General features: G+C 43.7%; 2 protein-coding genes across 6 annotated transcripts; both read left to right on the top strand.

Annotated features, from left to right (window-relative positions):
• The first annotated feature begins 229 nt into the window (after positions 1-229).
• scly (selenocysteine lyase) lies at positions 230-5757 on the top strand. Of its 3 annotated transcripts, none has more exons than XM_077583864.1 (13): positions 230-379; positions 1127-1206; positions 1276-1385; positions 1532-1632; positions 1698-1860; positions 1926-2053; positions 2638-2793; positions 2865-2971; positions 3993-4029; positions 4325-4408; positions 4895-4994; positions 5077-5152; positions 5311-5757. In XM_077583864.1, exons 2-13 carry the CDS (start codon positions 1130-1132, stop codon positions 5462-5464), a joined length of 1293 nt encoding a protein of 430 aa, XP_077439990.1. In that variant the 5' UTR covers positions 230-379; positions 1127-1129; the 3' UTR covers positions 5465-5757. The 3 variants fall into 3 exon arrangements, with proteins under 3 accessions (XP_077439990.1, XP_077439991.1, XP_077439992.1); XM_077583865.1 differs by having other exon boundaries at positions 255-436; XM_077583866.1 differs by lacking the exon at positions 230-379 and adding an exon at positions 451-673.
• Positions 5758-5908: 151 nt separating this feature from the next.
• On the top strand, positions 5909-23791 carry espnla (espin like a). Of its 3 annotated transcripts, none has more exons than XM_077583857.1 (11): positions 5909-7326; positions 8498-8694; positions 9475-9661; positions 10358-10540; positions 11190-11321; positions 17461-17526; positions 17616-17712; positions 17785-17924; positions 19569-19733; positions 20309-21162; positions 22119-23791. In XM_077583857.1, exons 1-11 carry the CDS (start codon positions 7036-7038, stop codon positions 22675-22677), a joined length of 2871 nt encoding a protein of 956 aa, XP_077439983.1. In that variant the 5' UTR covers positions 5909-7035; the 3' UTR covers positions 22678-23791. The 3 variants fall into 3 exon arrangements, with proteins under 3 accessions (XP_077439983.1, XP_077439984.1, XP_077439985.1); XM_077583858.1 differs by lacking the exon at positions 9475-9661 and having other exon boundaries at positions 5909-6975; positions 7051-7326; XM_077583859.1 differs by lacking the exons at positions 8498-8694; positions 9475-9661.
• The last annotated feature ends 23 nt before the right edge of the window (positions 23792-23814 follow it).

A 23814-nucleotide genomic window follows, 5' to 3' on the forward strand; every position in this document is an offset into this window, starting at 1 on the left:
GTACTACTGCTTTGTTTAGTTGTTTTCATGAACTCTGGCAACGTAAACAGCACATTTCATTGTTTTGGGTTGCCAGAGGTACACATTAGCTGCCATTCCTGCACCGTAAATCGTTATTTGGATATGCAATTTCAAGCCGATATTACGTTATACTGCGTATGGTTATATTTTTGAAGCGTGTGAAAAGCAAACACATCGATTAAATGAACAGACGTGTGGTGGTGAAACCGGAACGACCGCTCTGCAGAATTCGTCAAACCTGGCAACCCCAAGAGAGACTACTCTTCACGGGTTTCTGCTTTCGTTTTGCTAGCAGATGATTGACGCGAGTGAAACGCAATAAAACTTTCCCCGGGACAATTTGACATCACTTGACAAGGTCAGAGATGAAGATGAGCAACTGAGCCTGCCGCGGCGCATCGATGTTGAACATATTGTACGAGTATTGAATGGATAATTTAATTGTGCTAGCAGGTACACGTCGAACTCGCTGCACGTCAGCAACTGTAGCGACCAGCAAAACTCGTTTAAAACACTTGACTTTAAGTTGACATTTTTGAAAGTCGCTAAGTAGTCGTGACCGTGACACTTTTAAATTATACCTTGGCTTTGTTTGTTTTTGGTACTAAATGTTACAGTTTTCACAATGTGTCATCAAGACTATTAATTACAGGTATGTTGACAAATACGTCTTTTGAGTTATGTTATAATCACGTTTTTAATATGATTTGATGTTGACACGTGGGTCATGATAATTATTTTTGCCCTACTTTTTAATTTCGTGCATCAGTGATGTTTTGCCTCAATTTCCTTTCCTGAATGCATCTTGAACATGGCGCGCTCGGATGACGTAAGCGTTACGCACGTACGTTTACTGCAGCCATATTGGAGCGGTACTTGTCGGGCGTTGTTGTGGTTTTTTGTTACGTTTTTTTTATTTTTTATTTTTTTTTACAGGACACCAGTGCCTTGAAATATGAGTTTAATTGGTGTTGTGACCATGCTTGTAACGCAAAACATTGGTCTCCATTGAAGTGAATAAAAATACCATTAACCTGTTCCTGCTTCCTACAAAAAAAAAAAAAAAGTTTTGGAATCTTAATCTTAAAAAGTGCTATCACTCCAGGAGATGTCTAATCAATGCAATGCCGGCACATTCCCCGGACATGGAAGAGAGTTCTGTAATGCCGAAAAGAACGACGACAGGTGGGACCTTCAAAACTGCTCTGTCAATCTCACTTCTAATGCTAATTACTAATAAGGTTACTGATTTAGCATATATATGGACTATAATGCTACGACGCCGCTGGCACCAGAAGTGATCCAGGCCACCTACGAGGCCATGTGGGACGCCTGGGGAAACCCAAGTAGCAGCTATGTTGCAGGTGATGCTAATTTTGCTGAATATACAATTTGAGTGACATTGAATTTAAAACTAACTTTGAAAAGTCTCCAAAGATTTTTTTTTTTTTACAATAATCCACATTCTCCGAGACAAAATTCCCATGTTAATGCAAATTTCCCTTTTAAGGCATGAAAGCAAAGGCCATCATTACTCAGTCCAGGGAGAATGTGGCGAGAATGGTCGGAGGCGACTCCAGGGACATCATTTTCACCTCAGGCGGAACCGAGGTACTGCCGACCGACACGTTCCCCTGCTGACGTTTGAGAAAATCGAGTAACGCAGCTCGTTGCAGGCCAACAACATGGTCCTCCACACCGCCATCGAGTATTTCAGGCGGCATCATGGTGGTGCCAAAGACGGAGGTGACGGAATCCTGCCGCACATTATCACCTCCGACGTGGAGCACGACTCGGTTAAACTGGCGGCCGAGCGTCTCCAGAAGGAAGGCAAAGCAGGTGTGAAAATCCAATTGTCTTTGTTGAAGTTCAGAACTGAACCGGAGCTTTTTGTCCGATTGCAGGTTGTACCTTTGTGCCTGTTTCGAAGACGACGGGCCGCGTGGAGGCAGACCACGTGGTCGCCGCCGTGCGTCCCAATACCTGCCTGGTGTCCATCATGCTGGCCAACAATGAGACGGGCACCATCATGGTAAGGAAAAAAGTACCGCTTTCACTAATCATCACAAAATTGGCCAAATATGTCAATCTTAACTCACTGACTGGCAGCCATTTTGACTGAAGCAACCCCCTTCGCTCCCGGCTGTTTTACTGGACTTGAACTGATTTTGCAAGGCCCACAGAATATTGTCTTCTATTGCTATAAAAACATGAAAAATAAAGATTGGAGTCTCTTCTTTCATCAGGAAAAAATATATATTTCTATCGGTTTCGAAGCAAATAGCAGCAGAAAATAGCTATGTTTTGTCAATATTCACATTCCTGGCGAAAACACTGGCAAAAAGAGCTTTTTTTTGCAACATGGCCCTGGTTGATCTCTTATACTCTGGTGCTCTAGTATTAAAAAAAAAACATATATAAATATGTTTTTGGGGCCATATAATGGCAGATTTTTTGGGGGGTTTGAATGAGTTAATAGAACACACCCAAAAAGATCTTGTCGAATGTCCAAAATGCAACAGGAAGTCGGCCATTTTGCTTTAGAGCAGCCATTTTGTGGCAAATACCATGGCTTTCAAAATAGGCTGAATGTTCTTCCATGTTTCTTGAAATGAGCCCGTCCGCGAGATCTCACAGCGCGTTCGATCACTGAAGCAAGAGGACGCGCGCGTGCGTGTCTTCATCCACACGGACGCCGCGCAAGCCCTGGGGAAAATCCCTGTGGACGTCAAGGATCTGGGTGTGGATTACCTCACCATCGTGGGTCACAAGGTCAGCAGCGTGTGAACACTTGTCATAAAAGCTCAATCAGATGATAATGAGTTTATTTTATTTTTTTTTAGTTTTACGGGCCCCGCATCGGTGCGCTGTTTGTGAACGACCTCGAGGGGAAAACACCCCTCATTCCAATGTTGTTTGGCGGCGGGCAGGAGAGGAACTTTCGACCCGGGTATCATGCTGTCATTTTAGAACTTTTTGTGAATGTAACATGAGTACAGTGGTGCCTTTTGTGTGCTTATGTTAGGGCCCGACCGATATGCATTTTTTGAGGCCGATGCCGATTTTTAGTCGAAAAAAATATCGATTACAATCTGCCGATTATTTAAAAATATATCCTTGGATGTTTGCATCCTTGTATTTTGAGAAAAGAAAGTCTTTGAATTGTTGAAATATCAACTTGAAAGGACAATGACAAAATAAAACAATAAAAGTGAAATAAGAATAGAATATACTAAAATAATAGCAACTGAAAAACCAGTAAGATCAAATACTGACTGTTACTGTGCGTTTTAGCCTTTTGGGGGCAGTGTGGTGCCGTGCATCCATGGCATACACACTAAAAGCGAGTACAGAAGAAAGTTGTGATTGAATTCTATTAAAATAACTCGTTTTTCACATATTGGGAACAATTTGTACCTTTCCGCAGTGTTATTGTGTTCCCACAGCATTTGTGTGTGAATATTCGTTATTTGACGGAAAAACACTCCCGAAGTCGATGCTAACTTCCTGTTAGCATTCGAACGGGATCCTCCCTTCGTTTTTAACATTAGCGCTAGGCTAGCGATGTTTTAGAAACAAAGCATGTTTTGTATTACAATATGTGGTGGATGTAATTCTTAACGTCGTGTGTTTTAGTTTTACAGTTAAGTCCAACCGCGGTGTCATTAAACAACTTCAAGGACGCTTAAGGGACAACAGAATAACCAGAATAACATACGCTACACACTTGCTAGTTGCTAATGCTACGGAAGCAAAATGGTGCATTCAGGGTACTTTCACAGCGTCGGAAACTTCGTTTTTCTACGACGATAATGTTTTAAGGGGAATGTAATCGGCCATTTTGTCCAATTTGGCCGATTGTTTTGGCTGATGTTTGAAGGACAATAATTAATTAATTGGTCGGGCCCTATTTCTGTATTCATAAATAAGGGAGTCAACTAATCTTACTGTCTTTGCTTTTAAAATGGCAGCACAGAAAACACACCGATGATTGCTGGGCTGGGAAAGGTATGTTTTCAGGGGAAATATTTGTTGATATTTGTTTTATTAGTTAAAGCAACTTGCATGTTTATCTTCAGTATTGTTGGGTTGCCCTCAAAATCATTTGTGTATGTAAGGAGCATTTCATTAATGGCGTTATTTACTATTCAATCGTTTCTATTATATTTTCTTTCCATACGTTTATGCTGACGTCACTGAACTGAAGTCACAATCACCTGTTCACACATCCAAATGATTTCCTAAATATTTTTAGTTTTTCTATGATCTTCTTTAATTTATTCCATTTCTTTGTGTCTTTTAGGCTGCCGAACTGGTGACGGCTCGTCTGTCCGACCACGAGAGTCACATGCTGCACGTGAGAGAATACCTGGAGGAACGCCTTAAGGTTGGTTTGGATGGGGCGTTAAAATCAAATCTATACAAATATATGATTATTTTTTTGCACTCCATTTCCAATTTCTGATTTGCTTACAAAATGATGACATTATTGAAAAAAGTTTTTTGTTTTTTTTCACTTTCTGGATTTAGATTTTTTTTCAAACTTTATTTTTGTAACTTTTTCAGATATAACAAAGCAAAACAACAAACATACATTTGGTCATCAATTTCACATTACAGAAAAATAAAAGTAATTTTGATACAGAAGTGGTTCAAGAGTGACTTTTTTGATTTATAAACACGATCCCCTTTTCCCAAAAGACATTTTTGCTGTTTTGCTTCTGGCAAACTCAACCATTTCCTATCAGTGGCTTGAAAAACTTTTCATTATTAAAATGGGACAACAAATGAGTTCCCTTTTTTTGGGGGTGCCAGAATGAATGAATGTCATTTGCATTCATTTGAATATGCAAATGATGTGTTCCCCTGGCAGGCCGTCTTCAAAGACAAGCTGCACTTCAACAACCATTTCCAGGGTTCCGACCGCCTGCCCAACACGTGCAACGTGTCCATCCTGGGTCCCGGCTTACAAGGTGTCCTCTCGACCGCCTTCCGAGCTGCTTTGGGATCATAAAAAAAAAACAACAACTTTTGATTGATCTGGTTCTGCCTCAGGCTGGCGAGTTTTGTCGCACTGCAAGAAGCTGCTGGCCAGCGTCGGCGCCGCCTGCCACTCGGACCACGGAGACAGGTGGCGTGACTTAGCACACCTTCTTGGTATCGGAGTACTGATATCGCTGTGGAAAAAAATGGGTGTCAAAGATCCCTCGATACGACTCCCCCCCCCCCCCTATTCCAATTGTGATGCTATATTGAGTGACGGCCATTTTTGTTTGTGCGCACCGTCAGGCCGTCCCGCATCCTCCTGAGCTGCGGCGTGGCCCCCGAGGTGGCGTCCAACGCCCTGCGGCTGAGCGTGGGCCGCAGCACCAGCAGGGAGGACGTGGACGCCGGCGTGGAAGACCTCCAGGACGCCGTCAAGCTACTGGAACGCAAACAATAACGTCGCTCCATCACTCAGGCAGGCACGCGCACCTTAACGCATATTTCCGCTTTTTATCCAAACGGTACCTTTTTTTTTCTTTAGGATTTGAATTTGCATATGAACCAAATTGTACCCGTTCTCATCTGCTATGTAAGCCGACAGTATTCATGCGAACATCGGTTCATGTCATTCTGCGTATCCTCATTGAGTAATTATGAATACGAATGAGTCAATTTGACAGCAACAAGATTATATCATGGAAATTGAATCATTATGCCAAGTTGGTCAATAAATACTGTTCAATAAATCAATGGGCCAATAAGTTGTATTGGATTGTTAGGTTCAACAAGATTCTAAATAATTGTTTTCTATTATCTGTAACGAGTACATTGCATACATTATGACTTCAATGAGATGAAATAGTTTACATGAACGAAAAAGTGTGATTTAAGGTCAAATGTGACTTTGTCTGGTCTTAATGTAATTTGCCCAAAAATTAGGGCATACCAAAACTGCTCAAATTCAAAATAAATAAATGACTAAATAAATAAGTGAAGATAAAAACGGATATAAAAAATATAATTCATAAATTAAATTGAAAAATATATATAAATGGAAATAAATACAACAAATATCTATTTATAGATATATATATATTTTGTTGTTTAATTTTTTTCATTATATTTTTTTACATCTGTTTTTATTTTCACTTTTAGTCATTTATTTATCTATTTAGTCATTTTTCTCAGTTTTGCTCCATACTGCCAGGACGAAATGTTATTCAAATGAGGGGGCGGTCCTAAGCGTGTCTTGGGTTGGACTCCGTCGTTGCAAACTGCCTTTTAATGGTCGAGTGAGCGGGTCGGCGAAGAAGGAAGTCTCGCCGACTTGCATGGAGAGCGCTCGCAAAATGGCCGACTAACTTGCCCACTGACACCACGACTTGCGACTTGAGTTATTTGAATCGAATTCATTCTGGACAAAATATGAACTTTTTACTGCTGAAAATGGCTCAATGATTCAAGTATGCTTTTCAGGCATATTGATAACCTTGGGAGCTCCCTGAACATTTTTTTTTAATAGAAATTTTAAATGAGGTAAAAAAAAACAAAAAAAACCCTACATTTTGAAAAGTCCGATTTTTTTCAATAAATTAAATTAAAAAAAAATACAAATTAATTACTAATTAATTAATTAAAATCAAGAAATACATTTTGATGCCAATATCCCCCCCCCCACTTTTTATTTTATTTTTTAATTTTTTTACTGGAAGTGAATATCGGTTGCAAATATCGGTTATCGGCATCGGTATCGGCCCTGAAAAAACCATATCGGTCCATCTCTATAGAATAATGACATGATTTCCATTCATGCGACCCCCCCTGGCTCGAGCGGGCGGGTCATTATGTGGTCAGCGGCAAACAAAACGAGCTGCTTTCGTTACCTTTCCGAGCGGCTAACTCCGCCTCCTCCCCCCCGCGGCCACGCCGGCCAGCTGGCTTCCTCTCAGGTGTCACTTTTCCACCACGGTAGGAGGACACAATGACACGTTTACCCTCGGAGGAGCTCTAGCGTTGCCATAACTAACCATGGTCCTCCATCAGGCCATCCGGGCGGCGAGAGCGGGCGACCTGCCCGCCCTGCGGCGACTGGCGTCTTGCGGACTCCTCTCGGCCGCCGTGGACGCTCAAGGCGCCGGCCCGGCGCATCACGCCGCCCGCTGCGGCCGCCTGGAGTGCCTCCGCTTCCTGGTGAGCGAGCACGAGCTGCCGCCGGACGGACGGGCGGCCAACGGGGCCACGCCGGCCCACGATGCGGCGGCGACGGGACACGTGAGGGAGCTGAGGTGGCTGGTGGACGAGGCGGGATGCAACGTGGAGGTGAGTCCATTATCGTACCTTCAATCCACACGATATCAGGTGCTAAAGCGCAGATTTTTAGGTGATATTTTTCATGCTGTCTTTAGCTGTTTGTATATTTTGCTGGTCCGTGTAATAGTTTTTAGAAAGTTAACCATTTTCACCAAAGATATTGGATTTTGACTGGTTTTGCAAGACCCACAGAATATTTTCTTCTATTGCTATAAAGAAACTTTCATCAAGAAAAAAAAAGCCTATTTTTATCCATTGCAAATTGGTTGATCTCTTATACTCTGCTGCCACCTGCTGGCCGTTTTTTTGTAATAACGACAATTTCTTTAAGCCACCTCTTCACATCAAAGCCTTCTGTTTGCTCTTGCATACACCCCCCCCCCCCCCCCGCACATTAAAAAAAAACGTGTAAATACGTTTTTGGGAGTGAAGGACAAAGTATTAAAAACGTGTTTCACACTATGTGTTAACATTAACTCATTTGCTCTCAAAAACGTTCTATTTTAAATATTGCCATGGTCCCAAATCATTTATTTCAATGTTTTTTTTATGCTCGAGCATACAGAAGAAGGCTTTGATTGATTGAAGAAATGGTAGTTATTACAAAAACGGCCAGCAGGTGGCAGCATAGTATAAGAGATCAACCTGGGCCATGCTGCAAAAAAGCTCTTTTGCCCAGTGTTTTCAACAGATTTGTGAATAATGATGAAACTTAGCTCTATTTTAATGCAAATTGCTGCAAAACGGAAACAGATAGAAATATACTTTTTATTCCCAATCAAAGAAGAGACTCGAATCTTTCTTTTGGTAGGTTCCATGTTTTATATTATTAATATTCTGTGTAAAATCAGTCAAAATCCAGTAAAACAGCCCGGAGCGAAGGGGGTTGCTTCAGTGAAAATGGCCGTGAGTGAATGGGTTAAGCTACCTGACTCTTATCATGTGATTTGGTTGAACATTTTGTTGTTTAAAAATACAATGTGTGTTTGTTTTATGTGTCACTTTTACAGTGATTGTCAACTGAGAGAAACTTGAGCTTGAAGCTCGCATGCTTTGCGAGTCTTTTCGTTATCTGATCGTGTTTTTCGAGAGTGAGAATATGCAAAGAAATACTTTGAAAATGTTTGAGGAAGTTGAAAGGTGAGTGATGAAACCGCACTACGTTGCTGCGCGCGCGCAGGACCGGGACGGCGCCGGCGCCACGGCACTACATCTGGCCGCCCGCTTCGGCTGCGTGGAGGCGGTCCGCTGGCTGCTGTCCGTTGGCGGCTCGGCGCTGGAGGAGGCGGAGACCGAATGTGGCGCTGTGGCGGCGCACTACGCCGCCTTCAACGGGGACATCGGCTGCGTGGAGTTGCTGGTTGGCCCCGCGCCGAGGTCGGTTCGCGCCAGGGCCAAAACGGAGGGTGCCCGTTTGCGGCGCTTCACTTTTTTTTTTTCTCAAAATTCTTCGCCCAAAGCCGATAATGATGACACGATTATTTTGCAAAAGTTTTAAAAATAATAATGTGGGGGGGAAATGTATCAAACAGTGCATCTGGAAGGCATATTTACATTGTTTCACTGTTTTACGGCGTATTCCAAAATATAATTTTCCCCTCACAATTGTACACACAACACCCCACAATTAATAAATAAATAATATTTATATGACATTTTTGATCATTCATTAAAAAAATATATTTTGAAAAATTCAGCCATGCAGAAAGTCAGTCCTTCACTTATTCCATATTTATGTTCCAGCCTTATTCCCAAAAAAATAACACCCCATAATCTCAACATAAAAGCAGGTAATTTAAATGTTTGCAAATGTATTTAAAAAAAAAAAAAATAGTAATGTGAAAAAAAAGGGAAGCATTTCCAGTTCATTTTCCATTTTTAAGCCTTTTGTCCAAAATGGAATCAATTCCTTTTTCCCTCCAAATTCTTCACACAACACTTTGTTACTAACAAAAAAGAAAGAAGTTATTTGAACATTTTGTAAGTTCATACATATAAAGTGAAAACCTGTAAATACTGATGGAATGGAATCCATTATATTTATTCTCTTTTGAAGTCCTCAAAACGTTTTACACGTTGTTATTTTGTGTCAAATTTTAAAGTGGCGGCAAAATGCAGACCCCGAAGTCAAACAAGCGCCCGCGACATTCCTTTCAGGTGCGCGAACCGCCAGATGTCCACGGGCGCCACCCCGCTCTACTTGGCCTGCCAGGAGGGCCACGTGAAGGTGGCCCGGTACCTGGTGGAGCGCTGCGGGGCCGACGTGCACGCGAGGGCGCACGACGGCATGAGCTGCCTGCACGCCGCCGCGCACATGGGACACGCCCACGTGGTGGCCTGGCTGGTGGGGAGACGACCGCGCGTCTGGCAGCTTTTTCTTTGTCAATATTCTCAAATGAATGCAGACGTTTGATACGTTGACCTCCTCCTTGGGTCAAAAGTAGCCCAATGATGGATCCAAAATGGACCCAACTTTCTGGGTTGTTTTTATACAAAATGACAAACCTGACCAATGTTTTACACTGAAAGAGCCATTTCTTGACCCACAGTAGAGGATCGGTCCATTAGTTGGGTTATTTTTGACCCAACTCTTTTTAGAGCAAACGTCCATTCAAGTCATTCAGGATATCTTTAGTTATTTATCACATAGTCAAAAATTCGTAGTAAAATGGTGAAATTATGAAATATTTTACATATTTACTTCCTCCTTTCACATTTTTCTTGACCGATTCAAAACCATTCTGAAAACAGTTGGGTCAAAAATGGACCAATCCTCTACTTGGGTTAATTGGACCCATCTGTGAGTCAAGAAATGGATCTTTTAGTGTAAAGCAAATCATAAATATAAGTCAGATCCTACTTGGGTAAAATTGAAGCATAATGTGGATCGGTCCATTTTTGATCCATAAAACTCTTTTCAGAGTGTACATTTTGACAGTTGAATGAGCATTTTGGTTCATTGTCATCTGTTGAGAATTTCCAAACCACTTCTCCACAAACGACATTCCCTACTTGCTCTTCTATCCCCTCCAAATGCCAGTTGACCCACACGGACGCGGAGCCGTCCTGCCAGGACCGGGAAGGTGCCACCGCGCTGCACTTTGCCGCCAGCAGGGGGCACTCTTGTGTCTTGGAGCGGCTGCTTTGCGGCGGCGCGAAGATCCTGAAGGATTTGTGGGGCGGGACGCCGCTACACGACGCCGCTGAGAACGGAGAGATGGAGGTTGTTGGCCTCTCATTTCTACACTTGTGACCTCTTCAAATGTAAAACCCAAACAAACAAACTGCTACAAAGTCATCATACATCAATCATTTCAATCGGCTTTTTTTCTCCCCCCATAATTTGCAGCCCTTCATTGTAGCACAGCCAAAATGATTTCCCCTTCCAAGTAACTAGAAAAATGTGTAAAAAAAAATGCCTGATGAGGGCACAAGGGTTCCATCCATCCATCCATTTTCTTGGCCGCTTTTTCCTCACAAGGGTCGCGGGGGTGCTGGAGCCTATCCCAGCTGGCTTCGGGCAGTAGGCGGGGTACACCCTGAACTGGTTGCCAGCCAATCGCAGGGCACACAGAGACGAACAACCACACTCACATTCACACCTAGGGACAATTTGGAGTGTTCAATTAACCTGCCATGCATGTTTTTGGAATGTGGGAGGAAACCGGAGTACCCGGTGAAAACCCACGCAAGCACGGGGAGAACATGCAAACTCCACCCAGGAAGGCCGAAGCCCGGACTCGATCTCACGTCCTCTGCACTGGGAGGCGGACGTGCTAACCAGTCAGCCACCGTGCTGCCCGGCACAAGGGTTGTTAATTCAAAAAGAAAAGTCCGTAAATGCAGCCGTCAATCATCTGTTGATTTTTCAGTGCTGCGAACGCCTGCTGGCCAGCCAGGCCGACCCGTCGGCCAGAGATCTGGACGGCTTCACCGCCTCTCACCTGGCCCGTTACAACGGGCACCAGCAGTGCGCCACCTACCTGCAAGCCCGGGAGAAGCACGTAAGATGGCCTCCTCAAGTCTGTGTGTGCGCGTCTTGTTTCGGTGCTGACCATCTGCTTCTTGGCGTGGTCGAAGGGAGGGAGTGGGTGGGGGTGGGTGGGGGTGGGTGGGGGTTTTGTGGGGTGCGTGGGCGGGGCGGGGTAAAAACAAAACATCTGGAAGCATCTCGCGCAATCATTCTCTCCATTTGTGACACTGAGGTCACTCGGCTTTGTTGGCTGGGAAATGAGTGTTTGTGTGCCTCGAACTTGGAAACGAGCGCACTTTTATTTTAGGCTTCCATTTTTGTGCCTGAACAAGATTTCCAAACAGGGAAATAGTACAGTGGTATTTTGACTTTTGAGTGGCCAAACTTTGGAGGTAGTTTCTGAGATACAAGCTATCTTTGGTATGATTTTTTTTTTGTGACTTGTGACCCAAGATTCGAGACATGAGTGTTGTATAGTGGCAGTGAAATCAACTCAACGCAACTTTGCTTCTACGGCCAGACTGATTAATCGGCCGCTGATTATTTTGCCCTTAAACGTTATCATCGAAGGAAACCAAAGTTTCCGACGCTGTGAAAGTACCCTGAATGCAGCATTTTGCTTGCGTAGCATTAGCAACTAGCAAGTGTGTAGCGTATGTTATTCTGGTTATTCTGTTGTCCCTTAAGCATCCTTGAAGTTGTTTAATGACACCGCAGTTGGACTTAACTGTAAAACTAAACACACAATGACAAGAATTACATCCACTGTATATTGTAATACAAAACATGCTTTTGTTTTTAAACTTCGCTAGCTTATGCTAAAAGCGAAGGGAGCATCCCATTCAAATGCTAACAGGAAGTTAGCATCGACTTCGGGAGTGTTTTTCCTTCAAACAATGAATATTCACAAACATCCAAGGATATATTTTTAGATAATCTGCAGATTAATCGGTAATCTATATTTTTTTCCGTCAAAAATCGGCATCGGCCTAAAAAACTTCCTTCACAACAAGCAGATGTTTAGCATAAAGTGAATCCAAAAAAGAATGCCACTGCCGGTCGTATCTTAAAAAACTGAATTGCACGTGTATAACTTTGCTTTCAGTAAATCCATTTAGCTTAATGCTAACAAACAATGCAAAATACCATAGACAGGTTAACAAAGCGCTGAAACAGTCGGACATGTGCGAAGGTTTAGAGGAGATCAAATGAAGTCCATCTTTACTGATCCAGAAATTTCACCCAAAAGCTCAATATCGCTTAAACTTTTTGTGAGCTGTGTTATAAAAGGACAAATTTATGGGGTAAAAAGTAAGTATAACTTGCGATCAAGGGATCACTGAGTTTCATTTGAACCGCGTACAGACGTTCCAATGTACTTTTTATAATCGTCTTGAATAATAAACAAAGAAAAATTTAAAAGCACCAGCTCAGTCCGTTTGCGCCGCACGTTCTTGATTTACGACCCCTCAACGTGTGATCAAAGGGCGGCGTAGTAATCAGGGAATGCTGTCCGCCGACAGACCTTAAAGCCTCCCAGGTGTCTCGGCGGACCACCCGCACCACCGGCCGCGCCAACGCGAGCCGGCAACAAGTCCAAAAGAAGAAGAAGAAGAGCAAGAAGCGCAGCTGCACTCGCTCTTCCAGATCCAGGCCTCGCCACCCGCACAACAATGGCGGCGTAATTAGCGCGGACTCTGTTAGCCGCCGCCTGCCGAAGGGTCCTATCAGCTTTCCCCCCCACTCTTCTCAGGTGGAAGGCCCCGGGGTGGGTTATGAGATCCACGGGCTCGGGTTTCACACGTTTCACCGTCTCCGCGCCTGCCACTGGCAACTTAATCCCACGGAAGAGCAAGATTCAAGGAAGCCTCTTGAGCTGGATCCTCCAATTACTGGAGATCAGCTGAGTTTTAATTACATCTCTGCAGGTGTCTTCAAAGCGGAGCTTCCGTTCAGCGCGTTTCCTCGCCAGAGTTCGCAAGGGGGTACGCTACGTGTTTGAATGGTACACCCGGCCATCCTCGTCTTGCAATCTGGAAGCAGCTGTAGATGGATAAACAGTCAACAGAAGCAGCAGAAGAAGATATATCTGTCGCCTAGACGGGTTGTTGTTGAAGTGGGAAGTTAACAACATGTAGCTATGGAGGCATGATTGTTGTTAGGAACTCGTAGAGGTTGTTTCAGGCCCGACGAGGGCCCTGACTTCCTGCTGCTACAGCTACCCGTTTAGGCAACAGAGTAAATCAAGGGAGACACATTTTTTTGCCTAAAAAGGTGATGCAGGCAGTTCACAAATTGAACTCATGCAAATGGTTGTTTCAGCCCCAACTTGTTTTGCTGCCTAAATGGGCAGAAAGAGATGTCGCAAGCCGTCGCCTGCAAAGGAAATCAAAGGGGAGGTACAATAGATAGGCAGCAACCAGCAGAGGGCACAATTATTTAATTATTCAGGTCCAAAGAAGTTTCCTGCCTCAATGGGTAGCTGTTGAGGCAGGAAGTGAATAACATAGCTGTAAAAGCAGGAGTCGGAGGAGGAATAGTGGATTGGCAGCAACGAGTGGAAAGCACCGTTCTTTCAGGCCCAACTAGTTTGTTATTTAAACGGGTAGCGGTTAAATTAGGAAGTAGCAAAGTGAAGCAGAGAGCCAAAACAGATTGCCAGCAACCAGTAGAGGGCACACTTGATTCAGGCCCAACAAGTTTGTCAACTAAACGGGTAGCTTTAGAAGCAGGAAGTTCATGTGACTCATTGGAGACAAAATGGATTAGGAGCAGGAATGGTTTCAGGCCCAACAAGAGCGCTGCCTAAACGGGTATCTGTAAAAGCATGAAGTTGAAGTAACTCCAACTTGAGGCATAATGGACTGGCAGAAATTAGTCGATGGTACAATTCTTTCAGGCCCAACAACTTTGGTGCCTAAACGGGTAGCTGTAGAAGCAGGAAGTTAAAATGATGCAAAGCGGATTGAGAGCAACTAGTAGAGGACACATTTCAGACCCGACTAGCCAGCAGTGACAACACGTTGAAAACCTCCTCCGCAGGCGGCTTGTCGTCGTCGTTGTTGTTTTTCGAAGTATCCGTCAGGCGTGACGGTGTCACATTGTTTTTCCACTCCCGCCTTTCACGAGTCCTCTCCAGCCGAGCGTCCGCTCCATTCGACGGAAAAAAAAAAAATCATCAGGATGCGACGGGATAAAATGTCTCTTTTCGAAGGCTTGCGCTGATACCTGCTCCGTGCCAGCGCGCCGTTCGCATTAGCCGCCACCCTATCCTTTCCCTATTCAATTATTCACGCTGTCCTCCGCCGGCTTCATTGTTTACGGCGCTCGGCCACGGGCGCAGACGCCGCCGGTGTTGAACCTGCCGTCCCGCCGCCGCATCCTCAACGCGCAGCCATGCTGAACCGCTGACGTAAAAGGTCGGTCCCTTTTTATCTTGTTGAAACTTGGAATAAAAATTGTCGATCTATGTAGCCGGCGAGGAATCGCAGAGTCATTATTATTATTTAGCTATCGCGACACTGTGCGGTTGTGCCTTAAGATTCAAACTAATCATAAAGCAAAGAAAATGACATGTTGTGTATTTCAAACAAACAAAAATTTTGCCTTAGGAATGCTTTGGCTAGCTTAATGCTAACAAGCAATGCAAAAAGCCATTGACAGGCTAGCGAATAGCATCTGTGTTGCATCGTCATAACTATGAGTGTGCCCGAAAATTGATTCTCATAAGAATCACGATTCTCATTTAGTACGATTCAGAATCGATTTTAAATGTATTTTATTTGATTTTTTTTATTCTGGCTTGCTCTTGTTTGTGTGTGCCTTCATTGGGAGCGCTGTTCATGTTGTATACGATTTGGCCACTTATGGGCAGTGTGGTTCTGCGTGTTCTGATACATTAAGTTGTAGCTACAAAAGAGAGTAGAAGGAAAAGGTCACAATCAAGTTGTTGTTTTTTTTGCTGCAAAATGGAAACAGAAAATTTTTCTACTTTCTACTAAAAAAAACTTTTTTTTTTCCTGATGAAGGAAGAGACTCTAATCTTTCTGTTTTTATAGCAATGGAACAGAATATTCTGGGGGCCTTGCAAAATCAGTCAAAATCCAGTAAAGTGAAGGGAGTTGCTTCAGTGAAAATGGCTGCCAGTTAATGAATTTCAAACAAAAAATGAAAATATCTCAAAAACATGATTTGCAACGAAATTATTATTATTTTAAATTGGTGTCAAAAATACATTTAGGGACACTTAAAGCCATCTCTGATTCAAATTTTGACCAGTGTAACAATAGTCACAGGCATGTATTCTTCATCCTCCATGAAGAGCAACTAATATCACTGCAGCTTACTGAATGAAGATTTTTGAGCGTGACGTCGCGGTACGGAAACGATCACATCCAAATCTACGCTACAGCGGGTGCACTTCAGATGACCTGGGATAAAACATAGGGGGTCACTATAGTGGTTCACATCGCTGGCGTTTGCACTCACTGCCCCCTTGTGATTGATTGCCGATCTGTCCGGGGAAACCAACTACCCGGAAACCCGAGAGTGTGAACTCGTGAGAGGATGTGTACTTACACCCGCAGCCTTTGTGTGTGTGGTATAATGTGTGCGTGTGTGTGTGTGTGTGTGTGTGTGTGTACATCCCCCACATCGCCCAAAAAAAAAAAAAAAAAAGATGGAGGGGGAAATGCGCCAAATTTGTTGCAAACGCTGGCAGGAGCGAACTGGAGCGCAGTGCGAGGTTGCGAACTCTTGATGTGTCGTGATCGGGGTCTTTGATAGCGTGTGTGCGTGCGTGCGTGTGTGCGTGCGTGTGTGTGTAGCAGCTGAGAGGTGGCGTTGATGAAAGCCAAATGCGCGCTGCCACTGGGTCCAATTAAAGGCGCGCACAGGGACGTTGAACTGTTACGCGAAGGGTCACCCAGGAAGCACCACCTCCTCCTCTTCCTCCTCTTCCTCCTCCCTTCTTCTTCTCCTCCTTGTTTATCTCTTGGGGGATTGCGCAACTTCGGGTAAGCAGCAGCAACAGCGCCGTGTGAGAGGAAGCGGCGAGGACCCCCCCTCCCCCTCCCCTAAACCCGCCCCTCCCCCACAGATTTTTCACTTTGATGTGGACTCGCGATGCGCCCGCGTTATCCGCGTAGCACATGAGCACAAGTGTACATTTTTCAATACAGCCGCCATGCGTGCTTTCCTTTATAGTTCTGTCATCAGATGTTTTTTTTTGTTTTTTTTTTGTGTTCATTCATCATGTAAATTGTTTTGTTTGTAGTCGATGTGTCAAGATAATCAAGTGCAAACGCAACATGCATTTTCTTTGGGAATTTCCTCTTTGTGGGAACTAGTAAAAGGGTTGATGCGCATTGTTAACTCTTTGACTGCCAAAAACGTTAAATAACGTTTAGTAAAATCCTATGGAGTGCCAAAGACGTTAAAAGACGTTTTTTTTCAAAACAGAGGTGAAACTAACCATTTTCTATTGTTGATTACTGAAAAACGGAATAAGGTAGAAACAAACTTTTTTTTCTGATGAAAGATGGGAGTCCAATCTTTCATTTGGTAGTATGTGTGTTTCCATAGTCCAAACACATAATTTTCTGTGGACCTTGAAAGATCAGTCAAAAATGCTTAAATCGGCTGGCACCCACGGCATCCCTTTTCTGAAAACGTCTGGCAGTCAAAGAGTTAAAGTCCCTGTAAAGTGAAACGACACCACAGAGACGAAGGAGTGTTAACAACAATGCCAAATTTGAATGAGTACAAAAAAAAATAAGTAAAAAACTATTTTTATTAGTTTAACATTTTTTTTTCCATTTTTGTTAACAAGAGAATGAAAATAGAAATGAATCATTTTTGGGAGCAAATGAGTTAAAACACTGGGAAAAGGAGCTTTTTTTGCAACGTGGCCCTGGTTGATCTCTTATACTCTGCTGCCACCTGCTGGTCGTTTTTGTAATAACTACCATTTCTTCAACTGTTCTTTGTAGTTGAGAGGCTGCATCAAAGCCTTCTGTATGTTCTAGCATTAAAAAAAACGTACGTTTTTGGGACTATGGCAATATTAAAAATAGAACGTTTTTATACGTTTTTGGATTTGGATTTTGAATGATGTCAAAGTGAGTTGATGAGCAAAAATGGATCCATGTTGTTTTTCTGATACTTTGCAGGCCGCCGTCCCATCAGAGCAGGAAGACGACACGAAGACGCCTGCGACCGTCATGGACACCTTGAAGGTGCTTGTCTTCTGCAGCAAACCTCAAAGAAAGCCTGAAAAGAACCCAAAAAAAAAACCCATCTCCTCCTCCTCCTCTTGTTAAATCAGCAACCCGAGAGCGAGGAGCCGATTGCGGCGGCCAGGTACCCTCTGCCTTCCAAGAGCATCATCCCACGCATCGAGAAGGTCCAAACGGCAACATCTGGTGAGATTGCTGGGAATGTTGGCCAGGAGGAGGCGCTGGTGACGAGACGGCGACGACCGTTTGTGCCTTCAGTGATTAAAGGTCTGCATCAGCCAAAGAAGTCGGCACCCGACGCCAACAACCTCCTCGCCGACCGGAAGCTCCTCGGCGACATGAAGCCCATCGTGTCGCTCAAGCAGTCGTCCATTTCGGGGGTCTTCACCGGGCAAGCCGTAAGCGCCGCTGCCTCCATTTTAGATGGAATACTTAGCATGTTTGTGGCGGTGCCAAACTGTACCGGCCGAACTAAGCCGAACCCCGATTTGATTTCTGGTTCTGCTTCGTTCACTTTACAATACACATTCATATAAAAACAAACAAAATAAAAGCACTATACGACAATGTAGCTGTCAAAAACTTTCACATATTGCCATGGTCCCAAAAACGTATTTATACGTTATTTGTTGTTTTTTATGCTAGAGGATACATAATTATTTGATGAAACCGCTGAACTGAAGAAAAAGCTTAAAGCAATAGTAGTTATTACAAAAACGGCCAGCAGGTGGTAGCAGAGTATAAGAGATCAGCCAGGGCCATGTTGACAAAAAGTTCATTTACTCACAATTCTAAACAGATTTGTGAATAATGATGAAACTTTGCTATATTCTAATGCTAATTGCTACAAAACGGAAATAGATACATACAGTATATACTTTTTTTTCCTGATCCTAATCTTTCTTTTGGTGGGGTCCATGTATATATATTATAGCAATGGATAGGAGTGTCAGTTGATTATCTTTTTTAAAAATTGTACTTAATTACATTACTCCAATAATTAACTCATGATTAACTCTTTGACTGCCAAAAACATTAAATAACGTTTAGTAAAATCCTATGGAGGAGTGCCAAAGACGTTAAAAGACGTTTGTTTCAAAACAGAGGTGAAACTAACCATTTTCTATTGTGGATTACTGAAAAACGGAATAAGGTAGAAACAAACTTTTTTTTTCTGATGAAAGATGAGAGTCCAATCTTTTTTTGGTAGTATGTGTGTTTCCATAGTCCAAACACATAATTTTCTATGGACCTTGAAAGATCAGTCAAAATGCTTAAAATCGGCTGGCACCCACGGCATCCCTTTTCTGAAAACGTCTGGCAGTCAAAGAGTTAATCACAAATTAATAAAACATTTTATATCTGTTCTAAATGTACAATAAAAAAAATGTACGATAAAATATGTTTTTCCAGTTGTTTATACTCTTGTTAACAAAGAAGTGGCAAAATATATTAATACAAATATGGTTTTATCTTTTAGTTAATCGATGCATTGATTTCAGAGTAATTTATAAAGTTACTTGAAGTTACATTTAAAAAGATGTACCGTACTGTGAAAAAAAAGTGAGAGACAATGATTTGTGTTGAGGTCATTTTTTTTTGCCAGTAGATGGCATAAGCGTTTAATGTTAGACATTGGTGACAGCACAGTGCATATTTCTTGTCATATTAACACATTGACTGGCAGCCTTTTTCACTGAAGCAACCTCCTTTGCTCCCGGCTGTTTTACTGGATTTTGACTGATTTTGCAAGGCCCACACAATATTGCGTATACTAATAATAATAATAGTAATAATAACATATATACTGTAAATACTATTTACAGTATATAATATATATATATAATATATATTTTTATGGAAAAGTGGTATTGGTCTATGTTGCCACCACATTTGCTCAAATTCTAGCATTAACTTGTCCCACATGTTTTCAAATGTAAGGAGTAAAAGTAAAAAAAAATAAATAAATACAAATAAGTGAAAATTGTACTTGTAATCCAAAGTATTTGTACATGTTTACTTCCCGCTGCTGCCCGTCGCAGAGTAAGATGGTGGTCCTGCCCGCCGAGGAGGCCAACCTGGCGGCCATGGACTACCTGGTGCCCAGCCACGACGAGAAGGGCCGGCCCATCGCCGAGTGGAAGCGGCAGGTGATGGTGAGGCAGCTGCAGGCCCGACTGCTGGACGAGGAGGACCAAAGGTGGAAGGTAACGCCGGACGCGTTTGCTAATTGCCGTCGCCGAGCCAAAATAGCCGAGAATTGTTTGGGCTTCCTTGTATGCGTTCATCATCGTTCATGCATCCTTAGGAAAGAATAAGAAAGTAGATGACTTGCAGTACTTTGACGTCGTGTAGGTCAATAGACCAAAGAAGCTTTTGTCCCCTGGAAAATTGTCCACTCTTCCACTCTTATTGGTTCAAAAACACTTCTTTTAACTCTTCCAGTCTCTCTCTATCTCTTTTGTGACCTGCTGGAATGGAATGGAACTTTGTTGTCATTGCACATGTACAAGAAGCAGGTTGTACCAGGCATATCGTCTCGTTGCCGGGGAGACGACCCCGGTTTGCCACTGTGGAAACCAGGGAGGAAAGTGGCGTTCAGGAAGCCCTTCCTTCTGAGAACATCCTGTTTGAAGCCACTATATACGGACTGTAGGTCGCAACAGAGATCAGAAGAGTAACGGAAAGACAAAGAAATTAATACGATTTTTTTCATCGATCTTAAGTTTGATCCGGAAATTTCACCTAAAAGCTCCCCAACTCTTTTGGTCATCTGTTCAAGGAGAACGGCCGGAGCTCGTCCAAAGTCAACTGGCGCTACTCGCAGGCCCACAACGCCATCCTGGGCCCGTCGGGCGAGCTCCTGACCGAGCACGACCTGGTCTACCTGGAGCAGCAGATCGCCAGCGTGACTCTCCGCCGCCACGCCGGCGAGGGCTACGAGCTGGAGCTGGCGCGGCTGGTGGACGAGCTGCGCCACATCCTGCCGGCGCCCATCGTCAACATCAGCGCCCACGCCCGCTTCGCCGACCCGGCCGGTCGCCCGCCGCTGCTGCCCGGCTGGTGCGGCCGCATCTCGGGCATCGTCATGAGCATGTCTCTGCTCATGAGCGACCTCGCCCAGCAGCCGCACTGCAAGATGCCCGACAGCCAGCTGGCTAGCGTCTTCTCGCAGGCGCCCGACCGCCAGGCCTCCGTCCGGGGCCGCCGCCAGAGGATCGAGGATGAGATCCAGCGATTCGGCGTGTCGGTCAGGACGCTGAAGTCCAATTTCGAGACGCAGAACGAGCCCGGGGATGAAGAAGAAGCCTTCGCCGACTTGACGCCAGCGCCAGATCCTGAGAAGGCCCCGAGCGGAGGCGTGGTGGAGAGCACCAGCCTCAGGAAGGAGCGCATCGTGGTGCTCTTCCTGGGACACTGGAAGAAGTCGGCCTACGCCGTGACGCTCAAGAGCAAAGACGCCGCCGAGAGGAAGAAGAGTGTTGACGGCGGCGGCGGCGGGGGCGAGGAGAGCGGCCGGGACAAGATGATGAACAGCTCTTTGGGCCACTTCTTCAAGCAGAGGAGCGCCGTCAACAAGATGCTGGGCAACTGGAGGAGGATGATCTCCAGCGTGCCTTCGCGACAGATACGACGGTAGGAAACAAAAAAGTCTGCATCAAAGCCTTCTGTATGCTCCAGCATAAGAAAAACATAAAGAACGTATGAATACGTTTTTGGGACCATGGTAATATTTATAATACAACATATTTATACGTTTTGGGGCGCAAATGAGTAAATCATTTCGATTTTTTTTGTTTAAAGAATAATTAAATCAAAAAATGTCAGAGTACACATTTTTAAGTTGTCAGAAAAGTTTAGACGAAAGGTAGCTGACAAAGCAGAATATTACCATAAAATGTCCTTGAAATTGCCCAAAATGTCAGAAAATTGATTTTAAAACAGGCAAAAAAGAAAATGTGGAAAAAGTAACCATAAAATGTCCAAAAACAAAAGAAGAAATCCTGAAAATTACCATTAAATGTCCACTAAATTGCCAAAAATGTCCCAAAATTTATAGCAAAAAAATCACACAAAAAAAAGCCATAAAATATCCAATAAAGAAAGAATAGAGGCAGAAAATGTCCATAATATGTTCATAAAATTGCCAAAAATGTGCAGAAATTTGACAGGAAGGCAGACAAGTCTAAAATGTCAACAAAATTATAATAATAAAAAAAAACTTACTCCAAACAGATTTTCTGATGTTTGGCCTAAATTGGCTCTTTTGACAAAAACGGTTGCTGACCCGTCTTAGAAGGAAATTTCACAGTACTGACAAGCTCGTTCAAATAAAAACGTCATCGCATCATACCCTGTCAAATTGAACCGTACTTTATCGAATTGAATCGTTAAGCCCGCGGAGTCAAACTGAATTGAATGGAATTTGTTATTGGAGCAAAATACCAAGCAGCAAGTCGATCCTCCGCAAACTGTGGTTGGCAAAATAACATTTCAAATATTGTGGTCAGCGAAAAAACAAAAGTTGCAGCATTTATACTCAGCCCAAAAGTTTTTATTTTTATGTATTTTTTTATTATTCTCGTTTTTAGGCTCCACAGGCAGCAAGCCCTCTACTCCCCGGAGCAGTTCCTCCCACGTGTGGACGGCGTGCCGCTGGACTACGACAAGCTGACCCTTGACCTCTTCATGCTGGGCTACTTCCACATCCTGGAGCTGGACCTTCCGGTGGACGAGCGCAAGATGAGGCACCTGCTGTGCTTCGAGGTCTTCGACCACGTGGGCGGCTTCCCCTGGGAGCGGGTGCGAGACTTCCACAAGGCCGTCATCCAGGACATCCAGGCCGGCGACCGGCAGTGGAAGGACGGCTTCGAGGACCTGAAGCTCAAGTTTTTCGGCGAGGCGGCAGCCGGGTCCGCGGAGGGCGGCCGCGAGGCCGAGGCGGAGACGGAGACGGTGGCGAAGACGCGGCAGCTTCCGCAGGTTCCGCCGCTCCCCAAAGTCATCGTGCAGACGCCCACGCCGGATGAGGGCTCGCCCTACGCCGGCACCGACATCTCCTCTTTCAGCAACGAGGAGATTTGCCAATACATCGACCGCAGCTTTGCCTTTTGGAAGGAGAAGGAGGCGGAAATTTTTGATTTTGAGTAATGCTCCGGGGTTTCATAAATGATACGTTTGATCTAGAATGGTAGGCACCCTTCGAGAAACTCGAGTACGGTGAACCGCTGTTTGTCGTGGAGAACACATTCCACGTCCACTCGCAATAGTTGAAAATCTGCAATTAAAAAAATATTTTTCTTCCCAAACACACGAACAACATACAACAATACGGAAAGGCAAAGATATTGTCACGATTGGAGGGGGATTGCCACCAGATGGCGCCAAATATTTTTTTAACTATTAAACAAGGCTTTGACCTGAAGAATCTGAGTTGCCGAATTTGCTTTTAGAAGGTTTTAGATGTCTGTATTGCAGAGATGGGAAGTAACAAAGTACAAATACTTTGTAACTTTGCTAGAGTAGTTTTTTTCAGTACTTTGTACTTTCCTGAGTATTTATTTTTTAGACTACTTTTTACTTTTATCCGTTACATTTTAACATTTAGAGTATCTGTACTTTTTACTTGATACATTTTCAAAACCAGGTCATAAGTTTTGTTTTTTAACTGCATAAAAACGATTAAAATACTTGGCCTCGAAGAAAAATAAGCCATCAAAGCACCCTGGCTCTGCCAATCATATGAAGCGTTTCACACGCTCCTGTACATCCCAGCCTGTGATTGGCTGTAGGACAAGCGATCACATCACATGACATGCAATTGGCCTGATTAGAACGGCCCGTAAATATGAGGGTCATTTTTGCTCCATTTGCTAATATCTTACAAATTGACGTAGGACGAAACATCTGGTAAAAATACTGTTTACTTCTACTCATCAAGTACATTTCAGAGCCTGTACCAAAGTAATTTTTTTTACATTGTGATTGTATTGTATTGTTGTTTTATGTTGTGTTTTCTGGCAAGCGCTTTGTGACAGCTAAAGCGGTTTGAAAGCGCTGTATAAATAAAGATGACTTGACATAAGTAACTGTACTTTTACTCAAGTAGGGAACGTCAGTACTTTTATCACCTCTGCTATATTGTAATATAAACTGTTTTGCTGTCGAGCCTGCCTTGCCTAGAAGTTAGCGTGCTACTGCTTACACTTCATTTGGCAGTTTGTTTTCCTGGTGCGAGGCAATAAATGAGCTAATGTGCACATGAGCAAGCCAGGCCATCACTCGTCT

This window comes from Vanacampus margaritifer, chromosome 13 (genome assembly GCF_051991255.1).
Source record: "Vanacampus margaritifer isolate UIUO_Vmar chromosome 13, RoL_Vmar_1.0, whole genome shotgun sequence".
Classification (NCBI taxonomy): domain Eukaryota; kingdom Metazoa; phylum Chordata; class Actinopteri; order Syngnathiformes; family Syngnathidae; genus Vanacampus; species Vanacampus margaritifer.

Excerpts from the sequence above, each read along its gene's own strand:
- espnla (XM_077583857.1), top strand. The coding sequence starts at position 7,036 with ATGGTCCTCCATCAGGCCATCCGGGCGGCGAGAGCGGGCGACCTGCCC. Across the intron at positions 10,541-11,189 it reads CTGAGAACGGAGAGATGGAG|TGCTGCGAACGCCTGCTGGC; the intron begins GTTGTTGGCCTC and ends TTGATTTTTCAG. Across the intron at positions 17,713-17,784 it reads GGTCCAAACGGCAACATCTG|TGATTAAAGGTCTGCATCAG; the intron begins GTGAGATTGCTG and ends TTGTGCCTTCAG.
- scly (XM_077583864.1), top strand. The coding sequence starts at position 1,130 with ATGTCTAATCAATGCAATGCCGGCACATTCCCCGGACATGGAAGAGAG. Across the intron at positions 4,030-4,324 it reads TGATTGCTGGGCTGGGAAAG|GCTGCCGAACTGGTGACGGC; the intron begins GTATGTTTTCAG and ends TGTGTCTTTTAG. Across the intron at positions 4,409-4,894 it reads ACCTGGAGGAACGCCTTAAG|GCCGTCTTCAAAGACAAGCT; the intron begins GTTGGTTTGGAT and ends TTCCCCTGGCAG.